At 40.6% G+C, this 15,005-nt stretch overlaps 2 protein-coding genes across 6 annotated transcripts; one reads left to right on the forward strand and one right to left on the reverse strand.

The window, feature by feature from the left end:
* Window positions 1-641: 641 nt before the first annotated feature.
* LOC135604858 (uncharacterized) lies at window positions 642-4,404 on the forward strand. Its single transcript, XM_065094514.1, has 7 exons — window positions 642-1,559; window positions 1,630-1,779; window positions 1,907-1,974; window positions 2,092-2,197; window positions 2,322-2,363; window positions 2,494-3,137; window positions 3,841-4,404. The coding sequence occupies exons 1-7, from the start codon at window positions 947-949 to the stop codon at window positions 4,402-4,404; spliced, it is 2,187 nt and encodes a 728-aa protein (XP_064950586.1). The 5' UTR covers window positions 642-946.
* A 5,248-nt stretch (window positions 4,405-9,652) lies between these two features.
* Window positions 9,653-14,766, reverse strand: LOC135585796 (two-component response regulator-like APRR2). Of its 5 annotated transcripts, XM_065096802.1 has the most exons (12): window positions 14,612-14,766; window positions 13,849-14,528; window positions 13,608-13,687; window positions 13,465-13,544; window positions 13,066-13,112; window positions 12,813-12,890; window positions 12,202-12,735; window positions 11,881-12,051; window positions 11,139-11,399; window positions 10,848-10,916; window positions 10,684-10,776; window positions 9,653-10,092 (listed from the first exon to the last, which is right to left on the reverse strand). In XM_065096802.1, exons 2-12 carry the CDS (start codon window positions 14,035-14,037, stop codon window positions 9,919-9,921), a joined length of 1,776 nt encoding a protein of 591 aa, XP_064952874.1. In that variant the 5' UTR covers window positions 14,038-14,528; window positions 14,612-14,766; the 3' UTR covers window positions 9,653-9,918. The 5 variants fall into 5 exon arrangements, with proteins under 5 accessions (XP_064952874.1, XP_064952876.1, XP_064952875.1 ...); XM_065096804.1 differs by lacking the exon at window positions 14,612-14,766 and having other exon boundaries at window positions 10,684-10,767; window positions 13,849-14,601; XM_065096803.1 differs by lacking the exon at window positions 14,612-14,766 and having other exon boundaries at window positions 13,465-13,531; window positions 13,845-14,601.
* Window positions 14,767-15,005: the final 239 nt, after the last annotated feature.

The raw sequence follows: 15,005 nt of genomic DNA on the forward strand, positions 1-15,005 counted from the left end.
GTTTTCATGTCAATGTCAAGCTATATGATAGTTAAACAAGTGTTTGGTACCCCGTCCCCGTCTCCGTTTCACCAAGCTATATCTTTTCGCCATATGACGTGAGACTGAAAGTGATATGTTGGAAGAAACTATTAATTATATTTATATTTATTGGTTGACCGATGGAGATGATTAGTTTACTTGGGATGTCATGTCAGTTTCCGGTAATTGTTGATGTAATTAAATCATGCCAACGCAGATTCGAATAATAAATATCTTTTAGCTTGTCACTAAAGCAAACGACACCCAGTCAAAGATAACGTGATTTGGAGCTACAAATGATGGCCTTTTGCAGCCTGCTGATAACGTTGGGACTAAAAGATTCAATAAAGAGATGTTGCCACGGGTGCGTAGGAGACCAACCAAAGGGTCGTCAACTCCAAAGACTTGCGATGAGTATGATCTACAAAACCTTTTCTATAAGGTGCAAGTTGAATGATCGGTGGAGACCCACAAGTAGAGCTTTGGGTGCAAGCTTCCGGATTATTGTTTCCTGTGGAGAAAGAATCGTTGACCCACAAGTTAAAGCTGCTGTATAGCTTTAACGTATGTGAATTATTCATTAGTAGGTTGGCCTCTGTAACATACGATTAATTTGTTGTCGAATCTTTTGTGACTGAGATGTAGACGGAGACCAACCAATGGGTTCTCAACTCCGAAGACTTGCGATGAGCATGACCTACAAAAACCAAGGGGGAAGGAGGTGTTCGACGATGGATGAGAGCCAAAAGGATCAGCTAGTCTGCTTGTTAAGGCAGGCATTCAGGTTGCTTTAGTTTCGCAGTAGAAATCTGGAGGCGAAGGCGTACGAACGAGTTGTGCGCACCATATAGCAACTGCACCATATATATTTTGTGGTCGGTGAGAAGGTAGCGAAAGGAGCGGCTCCCTTCGGCGTGTTTTGGATATGGCGGCTCCTTCCACCACCCAAAAGCTGACGCCTGCTGCTGATGTAGGCACCGGATCAGGGAGAAAAGTAGAGAAACAGCCGTCTGTACCTGGGAAATCGCAGCCTGCACATCGCGCAGGTGGCGGTGGATCAGAGGAGCCACCGCATGCCCTGGACGTGGCACGCTTCCGCCGGCTGAACTCGCTCATCCACCGTGAGAACGTGGACGCGGACGAACTTCTGAATCTTGTGGGGCGGGATAACCGCGTGAACCTCATGAATGACCCGCTGCTCAGCGTCGTCATCGCCTGCAAGAAGCCCAAGCTCGCCGTCCGCCTCATGGCCAAAATATCATCAAATGACATTCTCAAGGCCAAAAACTTCAACGGCGACACGGCGCTTCACGTAGCTGCCGCCATGGACGACCAAGAAGTGGCCTCGGAGCTGATCCGTAGGAATCCAGATCTCGTTCATGAGCGGAACGGGAAGCTGGAGATACCGCTACATAAGGCGGCCCTGTACGGGCTGAAGGACATGTTCTGGCTGCTGGTGGAAAAGAACAGCTCACCGGAAGCCCGGAGGGAGGACGGCGCCACCATGCTGCACTGTGCCATCATGGGCAATGCGCCGGGTAACTATCGCTACATCCTCTTTCCCTTTTACACAGTTCAACTTCAATTAGCATCTCGGTACGCCTGCAGTACTCGCCTTGGAGATCGCAAAGACTTATCCAATTCAGATCGAATCCCGGAATGAGCACGCCCTCACTCCGCTGCAGCTGTTGGTGACCATTCCAGAGGCATTCCGAAGCCAAGCACTTCTTGAGGCCCTCGACTCCTTCATCTACAAATGTGAGTGCTACCCGCCTCGACTCCTTTTTCTGTACATACAGCAATAATTCTCATCGACGATGAGGCTAAAAAATCAATTAAAATGTGCATAAGAATATTCGTAGAGCTCTTTGGTTTTACATTTCAGGGATTCCCTTGGACGAGGACTCGAGTAAAATGAACAAAAGGGATGAAGAGGTGGCACTCAACGGATCTGTATGTGGCTTATGCATGAATGACTTTTTACATGACATTGCTTCGTTTCATGAGTACATCGTTTACGTTTAGCTCTCTGATTCGGTTCTCTCTGTGGCATGCACATGTAATCTCAAGAGCATTGGAGTAGCACAAGACGATAACTCGCCGAGGGCTTTTCGCTCAAAATTCCCATCAAACTACAGCACTCTCTTAGACCTGCTGGCGTTGACCAAAATCCCAGGTACTCGTTCTAGCTTCTCTACTTGCTAATAACATCCATCGTAAAGTGAAAGGTTCTTATTCTATCATGTTATGGTTATTAAATGTAGGATAACATTGATTTATGCATGCATTTTGTCCTGCAGCTGGCTGGATTCTGCGATTGGTTTATAACATTATAAGGCAATGTGAGTTAACAGTTCTTACACCTATACTTTTCTTAGCAAATGATGTATGTCTTATAAAAATTAAAAATAATTTATGTTAGGTTTTTACGGTACATGATTAATGCTAACTGAAATGCATGCACGGGTGCAGTGTTGCCGAGAGTCCAACGTCTGGAGGGGAAGAAGAAGAACCATGCAGAAACAATGCACTTTATCGAATACTTAGCAAAAGAAGGATACTTCGAGTTCTTTGTGCTTGGAAAAGATCCCACCGAAGGCAGTATACCTGGTCCACAAGACTCTCCACCGGAGACTGGACAAGAAGGTGATGCCCGAAAAAGGGACAAGGAACCCACAATTACTTCAGAAGCGCTTGACGGCCAATTTGGTAAGTTTGGTCCACCGGAGACTGTACAAGAAGGTGATGCCCAAAAAAAGGCACTGTCACCGAGCTCGGAAGACAGATGGAATGAACCACCCTTGATCTTAGGTGCACAAATGGGCCTTCATGATTTCGTCGGCAAGATCCTGGAAGTGTGCCCACAGTCAGCGACCTACCTGGATACGAAGGGCAGAAACGTTCTCCAAGTCGCAGTCATGTATCGTCGCGAGGAGATTGTCAAGATCATAAAGGACATGAGAACCATTTTACCATCCTGGTTATTTTCCAAAATCGACCCCAAAACCGGGAACACCATCCTGCATCTTGCTTCAGTTGGAAGCCCTGATGTAGCAAAGGAAGAGCAAGACGCACCGGATGCAATGCAACTGCATTACGATTTAGTATGGTTTGAGGTAAAGTTGCTAAACTTTTTTGCCCCCCTCATCCTCCTCCTCCTCCAATTCTTTGACATGCTTCTCAAAAGTATTTATCCGTTCAATTCTTTGACATGCATTAGGTGTCGGACGTGGGTTCTTCATTCATTATACAAAATAACCAACAAATACTACTTTTTCCCTTCTCTCTTTGGTCCTTGTATCTTAGCGAGAACCAGGATCCAAAATGAGTGGATAGGAATCCAAATACTAATGGAATGACTTGACAAATAAATAATAAAACTATTTTATTAGTGAAATAAACCTCTCTCTCTCTCTCTCTCTCTCTCTCTCTCTCTCTCTCTTATGAGAATAGATTAGGACTCATCTAAATCCTAAACCTGGATAATTAAACTTTTTTCTTAACATCTCCTAAATCAATAAGACTCTTATATAGTTCCGATAATATTTCTTCCTTTGTTTCCTTACTGCTCCACACAATGCAACTCTTTAATTAATTAAGATGTGATTCTTATGGTGCTCTCTTGAGGATTAAAAACCAAACACGGTACTTATTGCATTGGCAGATACGAAGACGGACACATATGTATAAAATTTATTCCAAGAAAAGCTATGATAACCATGTGATGGTAGCAGCACAATTCGTGAAACGAATAGTAATCATCATAAAGTTGCATATTGATCAAGTTGATTCATTCATGTAGCATTTATACGCATGCAGATGGTGCAATCAAGTATTCCTAAAGAACTAGTGCATAGTCGAAATAAGAAAGGAAAGACAGCGCAAGAGCTCTTTACTTCGAACCACAAACAGATGCGTAAGAGTTGCAAGAAACAACTAGTGGGGATTGCAAAGACATGTACAAGCGCTGTGGCAGCTGTGGTCTTCGCCATGAGCTCCTCCTTCTCCCACACCGACGATCCAAAAACTGGCGATTCACGCATGTTCAAGGCCTTGTCATACACATACGTGATCGGGTTGTCATTCGCGGCTACATCTCTGTTCCTGTTGCTGTCCCTCGTCAATTCATCGTACAAGGAGCAGAAGTTCCGCCGTGCCATCCCAACCAAGTTTTTCTTAGCCCGCCTCACATATAACATGGCGTTGGGGACTCTGTTGCTGGCCTTCACATTCAACACTTTCCTGCAGATATATGGCGTGGAGGGAGCAAAGGAAAAGCAAGAGATCACATTCATGCTGGAGATCATCGTCTGTCCAGTTCTCACTTGCCTCCTCCTCTTCTTTCCTGACGCCATATTTGGTACATTTCGTCGTTTTATTTAAAGTGTCTGTAAGCATGCACCATCCCTCCACATCTATCCAGCAGCCAGCCTGATATGATAATTTCTTATGTTCTTCCGATCTGTATTGTTGTGCGTGCTTTTACTAGATTTGCGAGTTCTAGCAATTCAATAATCATAGATACGTTTATGTACCAGCAGTTCTGAGTGGACAAAACTGGATGTCAATGTGTTTCGAGTTTGCATGTGAAATTTTATGGTCGATATCTGACTTTTCAGTTGTCATGGCTTGAATATTCAGATATTACACTATGCTTATGACTTTATTACAGTATAATTTTGGTGAACTATTTTAGAATACAATACGTAGAAGCTATATTCTGAAAAGAAAAAAAAAAAGCAATTTAATTTATTTAATATGTTTTAACTTGTTTGTTATTTTTATTTTTATCATGTCATATGCTGACCAAAATATAACCATCAACCAATGCGTTCAAGCTCACCTGCGCCACCAACTTTTTCGTTAGGCTCAATGTGTACAAAGCAGAGGTTCACTCGAAGCATTCATATCGGATAACCAGTGATGCTATTCTTCTGCCCAACCTCGAGAAATTGTCACGAGGGTGTATTTGCACTACTCGCATCTGCTTTCCCTGCGACACATCATTGACCATCTATCGAAGGATTATGGTCACTTCCTCTTCGGATATAGCCAAACAATTATATCGAATGACAACATTGCGACAAACTTGAAGGATTGTCTACTTAGCACGTATGTTTGTACCTGATACGGTTGCTTAATCATGTTGAATCCCTATTATTCTTCATAAAATGAAATCCCATTACATCTCGGTATTCTCCTGTTCCGAGGCAGCGGTTACAGTGGCCAAGTCCGCTTCCGCCACAGACCTTGCACCTGCAGCAGGTCAATGGTTTTTCGGCACCAGCTCATCAGATGTAACATGCCTGAAGCAAACCGTGTACGAACAAACGTATTAACTAGGTGACTCACCATTTAGGCCATTCTCCTTTAGGGAGCATGATCAGATCCAGGCAGTTCGTCCTGCCTGCATAAATCAAGTCATAGCATGAGAAATGGACGAAAAAGATAGGTCAAAATCTGTTATACTTGTGCAAGTATAGAATGGACGAAATCTTTGAGAGACCTCTTCCTCGACAATAGTGGCAATCAATTCTCCCACTACCATCACAGACCACACATGGCGGATCTGGTCTCTTCATTTTCTCTCTCCTAACATTTGACTGCAAGAAGGTAAAACAGAAAACTTGTTATATAAGCATAGGACTTGGTATCTTAAAAAATTTGTTGCAAGAAGACAAAAAGTTATCCGGAATTTGGGTCTAAATCTAACTTCACTGCCTGTTCATTTCTCCAATATAGATCTCAAATCTATTTCAAGGCTTGAATATGTCAATGGATACTACTATCCTATCGTTGCGATCCTTCAAATACCATAACTCATGCTTTCCAAACTAAGATGTCAGACTCACTCCATATTGAGCCAACTACCACAAACACAATAACATGAACAGAAGAGAGAGAAAAAAGTCTTCTTTTGAAGGGTAGACAACTAGATGCATTATTTGATAGAAACCAAATACTTTATGGTGAGTATCTGCCACATCTAACCCAGAGGTAACAACTACAAGAGTTGCTTTAAACACATTATGTGTAACCAAATTTGGAACCCCATTCTTCTTCAGGTTGACATCACAAAAACTAACAAATAAAATAATGTCATAGGAAACCCAGGAAAAAACTCTTCAAAAGAAACCAAGATTGTTGTGCCAATCACCACATGTCAGCACATTGGAAAGGATCATGCCAAAGAGATCCACATTTTCCAAATTAGACCATCCCAAAGTTGCTGATATATAACAGTAATTTTTTTACTAGTGTCAACTGGCATAGAGGCATGTTGACCAGCAAGGCACAGACTCATGCAATAAAAGAAAAAGTACCCACTTATGCCCCCATGCTAAAATATAGTGATTCTTGCAAGAGATACTCACAAGTCACTAAAGATGGCAGCAGATCAGATTTTTCCAGGTACCTGCTTCTGTGCGACCTCACTTAAACTGCGTTTGGATACCCTTAAATGGGTATGGGTAGGTTCGGATAGCAAAGTAAATATTAATCCAGGTTTTTGATGAGTATGGGTTTTAATCATTGAGTACCCACTACCTGAATCCAAATGGGGGTTTAGTAGATTTTTCACCTCATATTACTCAACACAATCTTTCCAATGCTTTAACCCTATCCTCTATTCTCGCTTAACCCAAAGCATATGATTTGTTTTACTTGTTGGATTATGCTACAGATTGGTCTTTGTTTGTCAATATATTAGTTGATAAGCACTTGACTGGATAGGTATATTGCCAACAAAAGGTGAGGTTTTACAGGCACCCCTTGCTCGTTTTTAGGCACCCACCAGCTTAACCTTCTTGGTTTAAGCAGGTCAGGTTTCTCCAGGATGCCCACACCTTTCTAACCAGCTTTAATCGAGTTTGACTACTCGTTATCAGGTTTGGGATGGGTCAGGTAGGAAAGTGGGTGCCTGAATCCAAATGGAATAGGTTCAAGTGAGAGAGTAGGTAGTTGATTAGAGAGCACAATGAAAGTTCAAGAGTACCCCACCCATTGCCATCCCCATGGGTCGTTAGTCATGGTCTATCAAATTAGCCAATTTTTCCGATTGATATAACTGAAAAAAAAGTGTTTCTATTGATATAAGCAACACTAGTTATAATAAGACAAGTTTCAAGTAAGACAACTAACATATTTAATGCACAGTTTCATGTAATCAATAACTGGCATAAAGTGTAACATTAACAAATACATGTTTAACGTCTATCGTTCCTTCATGTCCCTTCGACTTCATAGTAAAGCTTTTTAATTCCCCTTTTGCAAAAAAAAATACAAAAATCCTTCATGTCAAATTCTTATAAAGATAAAGGTAACAAATGTCTTCATTAGACTTCCTTATGCGTCTAGTTGTGGTCTTGTTTGTTCTTTATACACCTAGAACAACAATTTTATCTAAATCAGGAATGAATTAGACCAGATAAACATACATGTAAAGAGTTTGACATGATCTTAATACTCCGCCCAATCATATCAACATGCTTACATGATATTATATGTTGATTAAAAATTGGATCTGAGACTAGTGGATAACTAACCTGACTAGTGGAATGGAGGATAAGCAAATAATAAATTTATTTTTCTCATGAAAGACAATAAAATTTGAATAGAGTCAAAGCATTGGAGGATGATTTTGCATGCTTTTCTTTGACATAGAGCATCATTCAGATCAGAACTATTTGAAAGAAATAGGATGCAACAAACTCATGGTTAAAGACTGATCATGTTAAGAACTTAATGATCTGTTGGTGATCCCTTGAAAATATACATAAGATTCCAGTAACAGGTCAGGTCTGAATTAATTGCAGCAAATTGTTCAGTTTTCTTCTAAATTGAAAGGCTGGCGCAAGTGGATGTGGTAAAAGAAGCAAAGAGTTTAGGATTCTAAGTTTATAATCAATGCCAAAAATCTAAGAAAGGCATTGTTTTTCCTTTTTCCTTTTTACTCTTTTTTTTTTTATTATACTGTATGTAGATGTTAAAAAATTTGAACCTTACAAATTTTGTGAAAATCCCAAAAAAGCTCATATATTAAGTTCTGTGTATTGTTCATCTTTTATTGATTATCTTTTTTTTCACTTGGTTTTACCGTAAACAAATCCATGTTTTTCTATCTTTATCTAATCCGAATAATTGTTATAAAATTTTAAAGTAACATGGTTACATAACTTCTAATGAGTGGTATTTAACTTGTTGAGAAGGGGGATCTATACTCTGAAAAAGGTTTAATGTGGGACAAAGTGTCATTTGTCAAGAAAATTTGTGATGAACAATTTACTCATCAAACAGTTATTTTATAAGTGATAATCTGTTATAAGTAGTATGGCGTTAACAACGAACTATTTTGTTATCGTTTGTGCTGTTAATCCATATCTCGTAATTGGGGTAAAAGTTCATACTATACAAACATTGTTATGCATCTACAAACATCGGTAAAAAATGATAGAAATCTGATAAAAATGGACAGCATATACATAGGGACATCACAAACAATCCCGGCAAAAAAGAGTGAAAATTTGTTGATTTTTCAAATCAATGTGGTAAGCTCCAATCAACAGAACTAACGAAACTTACCCAGAATCATATCATTGTTAAACTAATTTGCAGGTTTTGTGATTTGTTCAGTTGTGAAGGGATAGAAATAATAACGATAGCAATCCAAAATCTTATCGTTAAATTTTTGCCCTAGTAATCATCACATATATGAGGTGTTCTAATTCAACTCAAAAAGGTCCAGATTTACATCAGAGATTCTCTAATTGCTATCGAATTTTATGAACATCAGGATTCAGCAGTTCTAAACATCGTAATGGCTTGTATAATCATTCAAGGCACAACACGCCCAACACATACATGAGTATCTTTAGACAGAGGACTAATGAGGCCATAACCATGTAAACCACACGAGAGAATAGAAATCAAACCAAGAAAGTGTCCTTACACAATCCTCCTGATCGAAGACCACTGCTGGGGCATAAAATTTGAAGGTCTACAACTCACATCACTGTAAAAACCAGAACCCTAGAGGTGTCACCTCGTTTTAGATCCGTAAAGATTCTCCTTTTACGCACTAAAAGCAAATCTCGACGAGAACACCACAGAATAAAGGCACGAATGGTTTAGGAAAAAGGAAAGGTGTCGCCCTGGCGATTTACCTCCGTTCGGACGATCCAGGAAGGCTTGGAGACGGCCAGCCGCGAGGAGCCGTTTTCATAGCGTGGGAGGAAGACGCTCGACGAGGCGACGGAATCTCCCGGGGGCACCGGGAGGGCGGCGACGAAAGCTGTCATCGATGCGCCGTCCGATGCGCCGAGGCACGATATGGATTGCATAAATGAGGCGGCGGAGTCGACCGATGGAAGATAAGCGCAGTCTTTATTTTTCTTAGTGGTAGGCCTTTTTTATTTATCCATCAATTATACCCAAAGAGTTAGCAATTTGTACAAAGAAAAAAAAAAAACAGAAAGTGGATTTATTTGATCAAATTCTTTTATCCTCAGATTCTGTGTAGTGTTTCTGATTAGCTTTACCAATCATATAAATTGATAGGGGTGATGATGTTTTGGTCCAAATAAAAATAAATCGATCCAAAATTAAAATCGAATTGCGTCAATGATTCAAGACATGTCCTAAGAGGGTCGGTCATCTTTGCTGGTATGTATGCACTTTGTAGCAATACACTACTTACAGAAAGCTGACAAATAACATAATTCTTGAAGGGAGAGGCCAAAAGGATAAAGCACAGTCACACAAATGAGGACCCAATGTCTTGGTTTAACAACAGCAGACTTCTTCTATTCACAGCCACAATCCCCATTATGCTCTCATGAGATGATGAATTAAGCCCCGTAGCCACCGATTAGGCCGAGCCCACCAGCTCCGGCGGCGGAGTCAGCCACAGGAGTGGGGATCAGTAGAGGGGGTGGAGGGAGGGACGGTACAGATGCCCTTCCGGTGGAGCTCCGCGAGCACCACCTCGGCGGATGGTGATTTGAGGCCGAGGGGAAGGGGGAGCCATGGCTTGCTCATCACATCTTTTATGGCACGATCGATCGCCTCTTCCACCTGCCATTCGAATCACAAGATGCAGAGAAGAGAAGAGAAGACACATCTGTAGTGCTTCGTAGCACAGGACAACTAGTATTAACATGTGTGTGGAGGAATGCAATGTACATTGTACTATAATGTGTTTGACAGATCAATGCAAATAGGCTGCATGAACTTGTTCATCAAAAGAAAAATATTGCATGTGCTTGTCTTGCTTAGTGATCAACAAATACCATGATCTTGACTGGAGATAACCTAATCAAGACACAATAGACAGGACCTGCTAAATGTGCTCTTTTGTTCTCAGCAAGTTGTTCATCCTAATGAGAGATATCCATGCATAATAATTCTAATGCTTGAACATTCACTCGCTCATCCAAGTATCAGATCAGGTATTGCCATTCAAACTATGCGTGCAGTATTGAAATTCCAAGTAAAATATAAGCCAAAGTAAAGAAGATCGCTTTACGTATTTCTAATTACGACATAGTTCTACTTGATTATTCATTTATGTTTTCATCTTCTTGAGCCAATATACAGTACTTGATAAATACAGAGGTGGGCAAAAGTAAAACTTAGTTTAAGAGGCTAATGGTGTGGTGCTTTTACCTGATGCAGACCATAGGATTCTTGAAACATCCCATTGCTTTCTCCGCTCGTATCAAAATCACTATACATCAGGGATCTCTGCAGCTGTACAATCTAACACAATTCAGGTACAATTTAAACTCACAATTACATGTAAGGTAATCTAATCAAAGTGACTGACTCACTGGTGAAGACATCGGATACTGGCCATATTGGGTGACAAGAACAGGACAGCCCCATGCATCAGCATGAGCCTGAAACATGGCAATAGGCAACATTTCTCATTGCTATGCAGTATATTAGTAAATGCATGTAAAAGAGACATGATATTAGCCTAGTCAACAAATTTAAAGGCATGTCAATCATTTCAACACACACAGCTGTTCACAATATTTTCATCTTTTTTTTTCGGTCAGAAAGGATTAGAACATATCATAGTAGCATCATTAGTATATTAGTTAGAAGAGAACCATTACCACAGGATAGGTCTTCCAGGGCCAACTTTGAGGAGGTGGATGCCATCTTGTATAACCAGCTTGACCGACACCATGGCTGTGGTAATTTGGATGAACCCAAAAAGGATAGATCTGATTTGTCGGAGCACCACAATTGGGATGATATTGAGGGTAGGCCAAAATTGGTCTTGGTATGTAACCCCTTTGAGTAGGATCTTTATCTGCTTGCCATCTCCTATCTTCATCTTTTGGCAAAACATGTCTTCTATGCATCCGATACTTCTGCAAGACATATTGTTGTCAGTGCAGAACTGGTTACTAATGCATGAAGAGCAGGAAGAGAAGAGTTCTGCCATATAAAATTTAAGATCGTCTTTTAATTGCTTGAGGTAGCAATGCAATCACAGTGATTGCAATAAGGCTAAGATGCGTACATTTGCTAGATGATTTTTTAAAATGTTTCTCTCACACTTGACTGGTCTGCTTAATCATTATGGTCTGCAGAATTTGGTATGATATATCATTCATTTAGATCCTCAAGGTTGCAGATCCACTTGCTCTAAGCATCAGCGAATTAACGACTGATTCATGCTTAACCTAGTTTCCGTAAGGTGCAATCACATCATAAGTTCTTCGCAATTATCGATGAGAGTATGACTAATCCTAAAATTCATGCAATCATCTGTGCACCAGGAATACTCCAGTCATATTTTTAACTAGCCAACATCGAAAATGTGGAAATTCATTTGAAGGTATAACCTACTCTCCCCAAAAGTGAATGTTTTGTATGAACCTGCAAGTGGCTAGCAACATTATGTCTTGTTAGACCCTCCACCTTCATCAGTTCGACAATCTTGGAGGGAATTGCCTGATCTATTCCCAGCTGTTCTACTACCTGCACAAACTGCCTATGAAGTTCCGGAGTCCAGTCTACCTGCAATACCGGGAAATTTAAAAACTGCAATCATGTCCACTGCCATGAAAAAATATGAAACTCAGAAACAAGGCACTCAAACCTGAACTCAAAAAATGTGCAGCCATTTGATGTTTGATGGCATTGCTGCAAGAATTTATAAAGTAATACCTTCATTTTCTTTCTGTTGTTTCTGGCACCATCTAAATAGGACAATCTGTTTTTCTGTAGATCATCCATGCTATGAAAATGAGAAGGTAGAAAACCTTCTTTAACGGCACTGCACTCATCAGTTTTAGAACCATCGACCGAATTCACCTCTTCTTCAGCTTCAGCTTTAGAAGGCAAGACATCCTTGTTGTTAGCAACGCTAACCGAATTATCACATGTATTCCCGACAGATTTTGACACAGAGCTACTGTGCTTCCCTGGTTGTGGCAATTCTTTAGCAATTGAGCAGTGTGTTATTTCATGAAACTCTCCATTTGTCGGAAACCTTCCTCCTTGTTCCAGTTGTGGAGTTGATGGTGCTGAGAACCTGTCATTTGCCATTGTTTTCTCACATCCATATTTGTCATCTTTTTCTGATTCTTCTTCTTTAATTTTGTGCTCTTCTGTTTCTGACTGTTTTTCGAGCATGGAAACCACGGTGTCCTTAATAGGCTTCAGTGATTTGGATAATTCATTGCCCCCTGCATTGAAGGCCTGTTCTAGACAAATTAACTTGTTATTCTCTAAAACAGTGCTGTTAATTATAGGTACTTCATGAGATCCAAGGGCACCTTTTGAACCACATGTTGCCATATGTTCCTGAGCTTGTCTTCAGAGACTGGCTTCTGAAGAAACTCTGCTGCACCAAGCTGCACAATATGGCATAGATGTCATGAGAAAGATGAAGAAGAAAATTTTTTACCATGTTGAATGTAAGAATATAAGCATAGAAAATAAATAGTGACATATATGCATGCTATAGTATGTGAGGGATGAAACAAATTAGGTCATGGTTATACAATCCATGAAATTTGTTGAACTCACCGCTATGCATTTCATCATGGTGCTTAGGCAGTGTACATCTGAAATAACTGCAACAGATAAGACATCGTCAAAATCCTCATTGTCAATGTAGAAATGCACTGCTCCTATCTTAGAGTTTCGACTTATCGGAACAAACAACTTATTTCAAGTTAATTAATCCGACATGGACTTTAACCAATTTCACTCGGATGTAATGTGATCAGAACCTAATTTCAGATAATCATTGAAAAGTAAACACAGGAGTGCATATAAAAAAGCAGAAATCAATTATATGTTTAGGAGAGAACAGGTCTTTGTTGTTTCCAGAAAAGTGTAAAACCAAGTGCATACTCAACTCTGGTGTACTGGCAAATAGTAATTGCAGAAGCAGCAAGTAGAAGAGTTTGCAGCTTTACTAACCAATGGTAGGAATGTCTTTAGCCATCTTAAGAAACCTGAAACTCCCACAGTTATCACTAGTTGTCACCTGCAAAAGTTGGCTTTTGTGAAACCTAATTATCTTCTGTAGTAAAATTTGCGGTAAGAGTAGTCAAAGTTATCACCTCCACAATAGCAACATGAAAGCTCTCAGCGTCCTTTGAAATTGCTTCCAGTGCATCTTCCTCATTATGATACAAAGAAACTACAAAGAACCGAAAAATGCTTAGTATGCTGTAATAATCCACCTATGCAGAGATCAATCAATCACTCAAGCATAATGCAATTCTGGATTACATGTAAGATGACAGATGAGAAGAGAAATAGCAGCCTGAGATACTAAAATAAGCTCTGAGAAGTACCAACGTAGTCCATTTCTTCGAGTTTCGACTTCGTTTCGACAGCGGATGGCGCATCTTTGTCGAGGAGGAGAATCTTGAGACCCCTGGGGAAATCCTTCCACACAACAAAACCATCAGCAGAGCCGGCCATGGCTGGCTTCACATCATTCCTCAACCCCCAAATCTTCGAAAAGCTAGCACGCAACACAACCATCCTCCACAGGACTCAGATGCTACCACTGCTCTTGAATCCATAACAGGAAAATAGGCACAGCTCAGTAATTGCTCAAGGCCACAAGGAACAGATGCTTAAACCTCTCTAGAGAGTTCAAGGATCGAGATTCTCCAAACCAAACGCAAACACCGGAAGGATGAATTGTAAAGAAAGAAAAAGATGAAACAACTGTGCAAGAGCAATTCGACTACTGTTGCAGCAAGGATTAAGTGCTTGTCTTGAGCCTGACAACAAAAATTCCCTCAATTTGTGGAAGAATCCATATACAACTACTTAGGAACACCACTAGTACTCCCCCAATCAGGGTCTCGTCACAAGGCCCTTTTGGGGGAGAAAACCAATTCCCAGTCCGTCAAAGAACGAAGTGACCAACAAAATGCAAGATTACTCGTGCCAGGTATGGGAGCCGAGAGCAAGATAGAATCACAGGGGATCACAGGTCGGGCTCATCCTGTAACAGATCAAAGCCGCTGCAGTTGTACAGGAGAAAGAAGACTCGGTGCATGATGATATATAGAGTACACTCCTACATACTCGACCGATCTCTTTATACCTGACGGAGTAGCACAGTAAAAAGACGGGAGCTGTCGTAAGAGGAGACGAGACAGGAAATCCGTCTTCTTTAGATTTCTGTTCTATATGGTTTGACGCATTTACTCACAGTCAAAAAGCTTTCGAGACAAGAAGCCAAAAGTAGTTGTTGACACACTCACCCGCGACTGTGTTGGATGAACCATAGATTCTGAGGACTCGTAGAACGAACTCAGAGTAACCATCCTTAAATGGTGGAATCAAAATCTGTGTGTGTGATACATGAGTTAAAGAATTGGGAACAATATTTGGGATATATGAGTTGGATTCAATCGTATCTTAAATGTTCTCTTGAAAGGTTAAGCCCCGTTGACATCATCCATGAATAGTTGCTACAATGTCGGCTTCGGCGTTTC

The sequence above is a fragment of the Musa acuminata genome, chromosome BXJ2-2 (genome assembly GCF_036884655.1).
Source record: "Musa acuminata AAA Group cultivar baxijiao chromosome BXJ2-2, Cavendish_Baxijiao_AAA, whole genome shotgun sequence".
NCBI classification, from domain to species: Eukaryota; Viridiplantae; Streptophyta; class Magnoliopsida; order Zingiberales; family Musaceae; genus Musa; species Musa acuminata.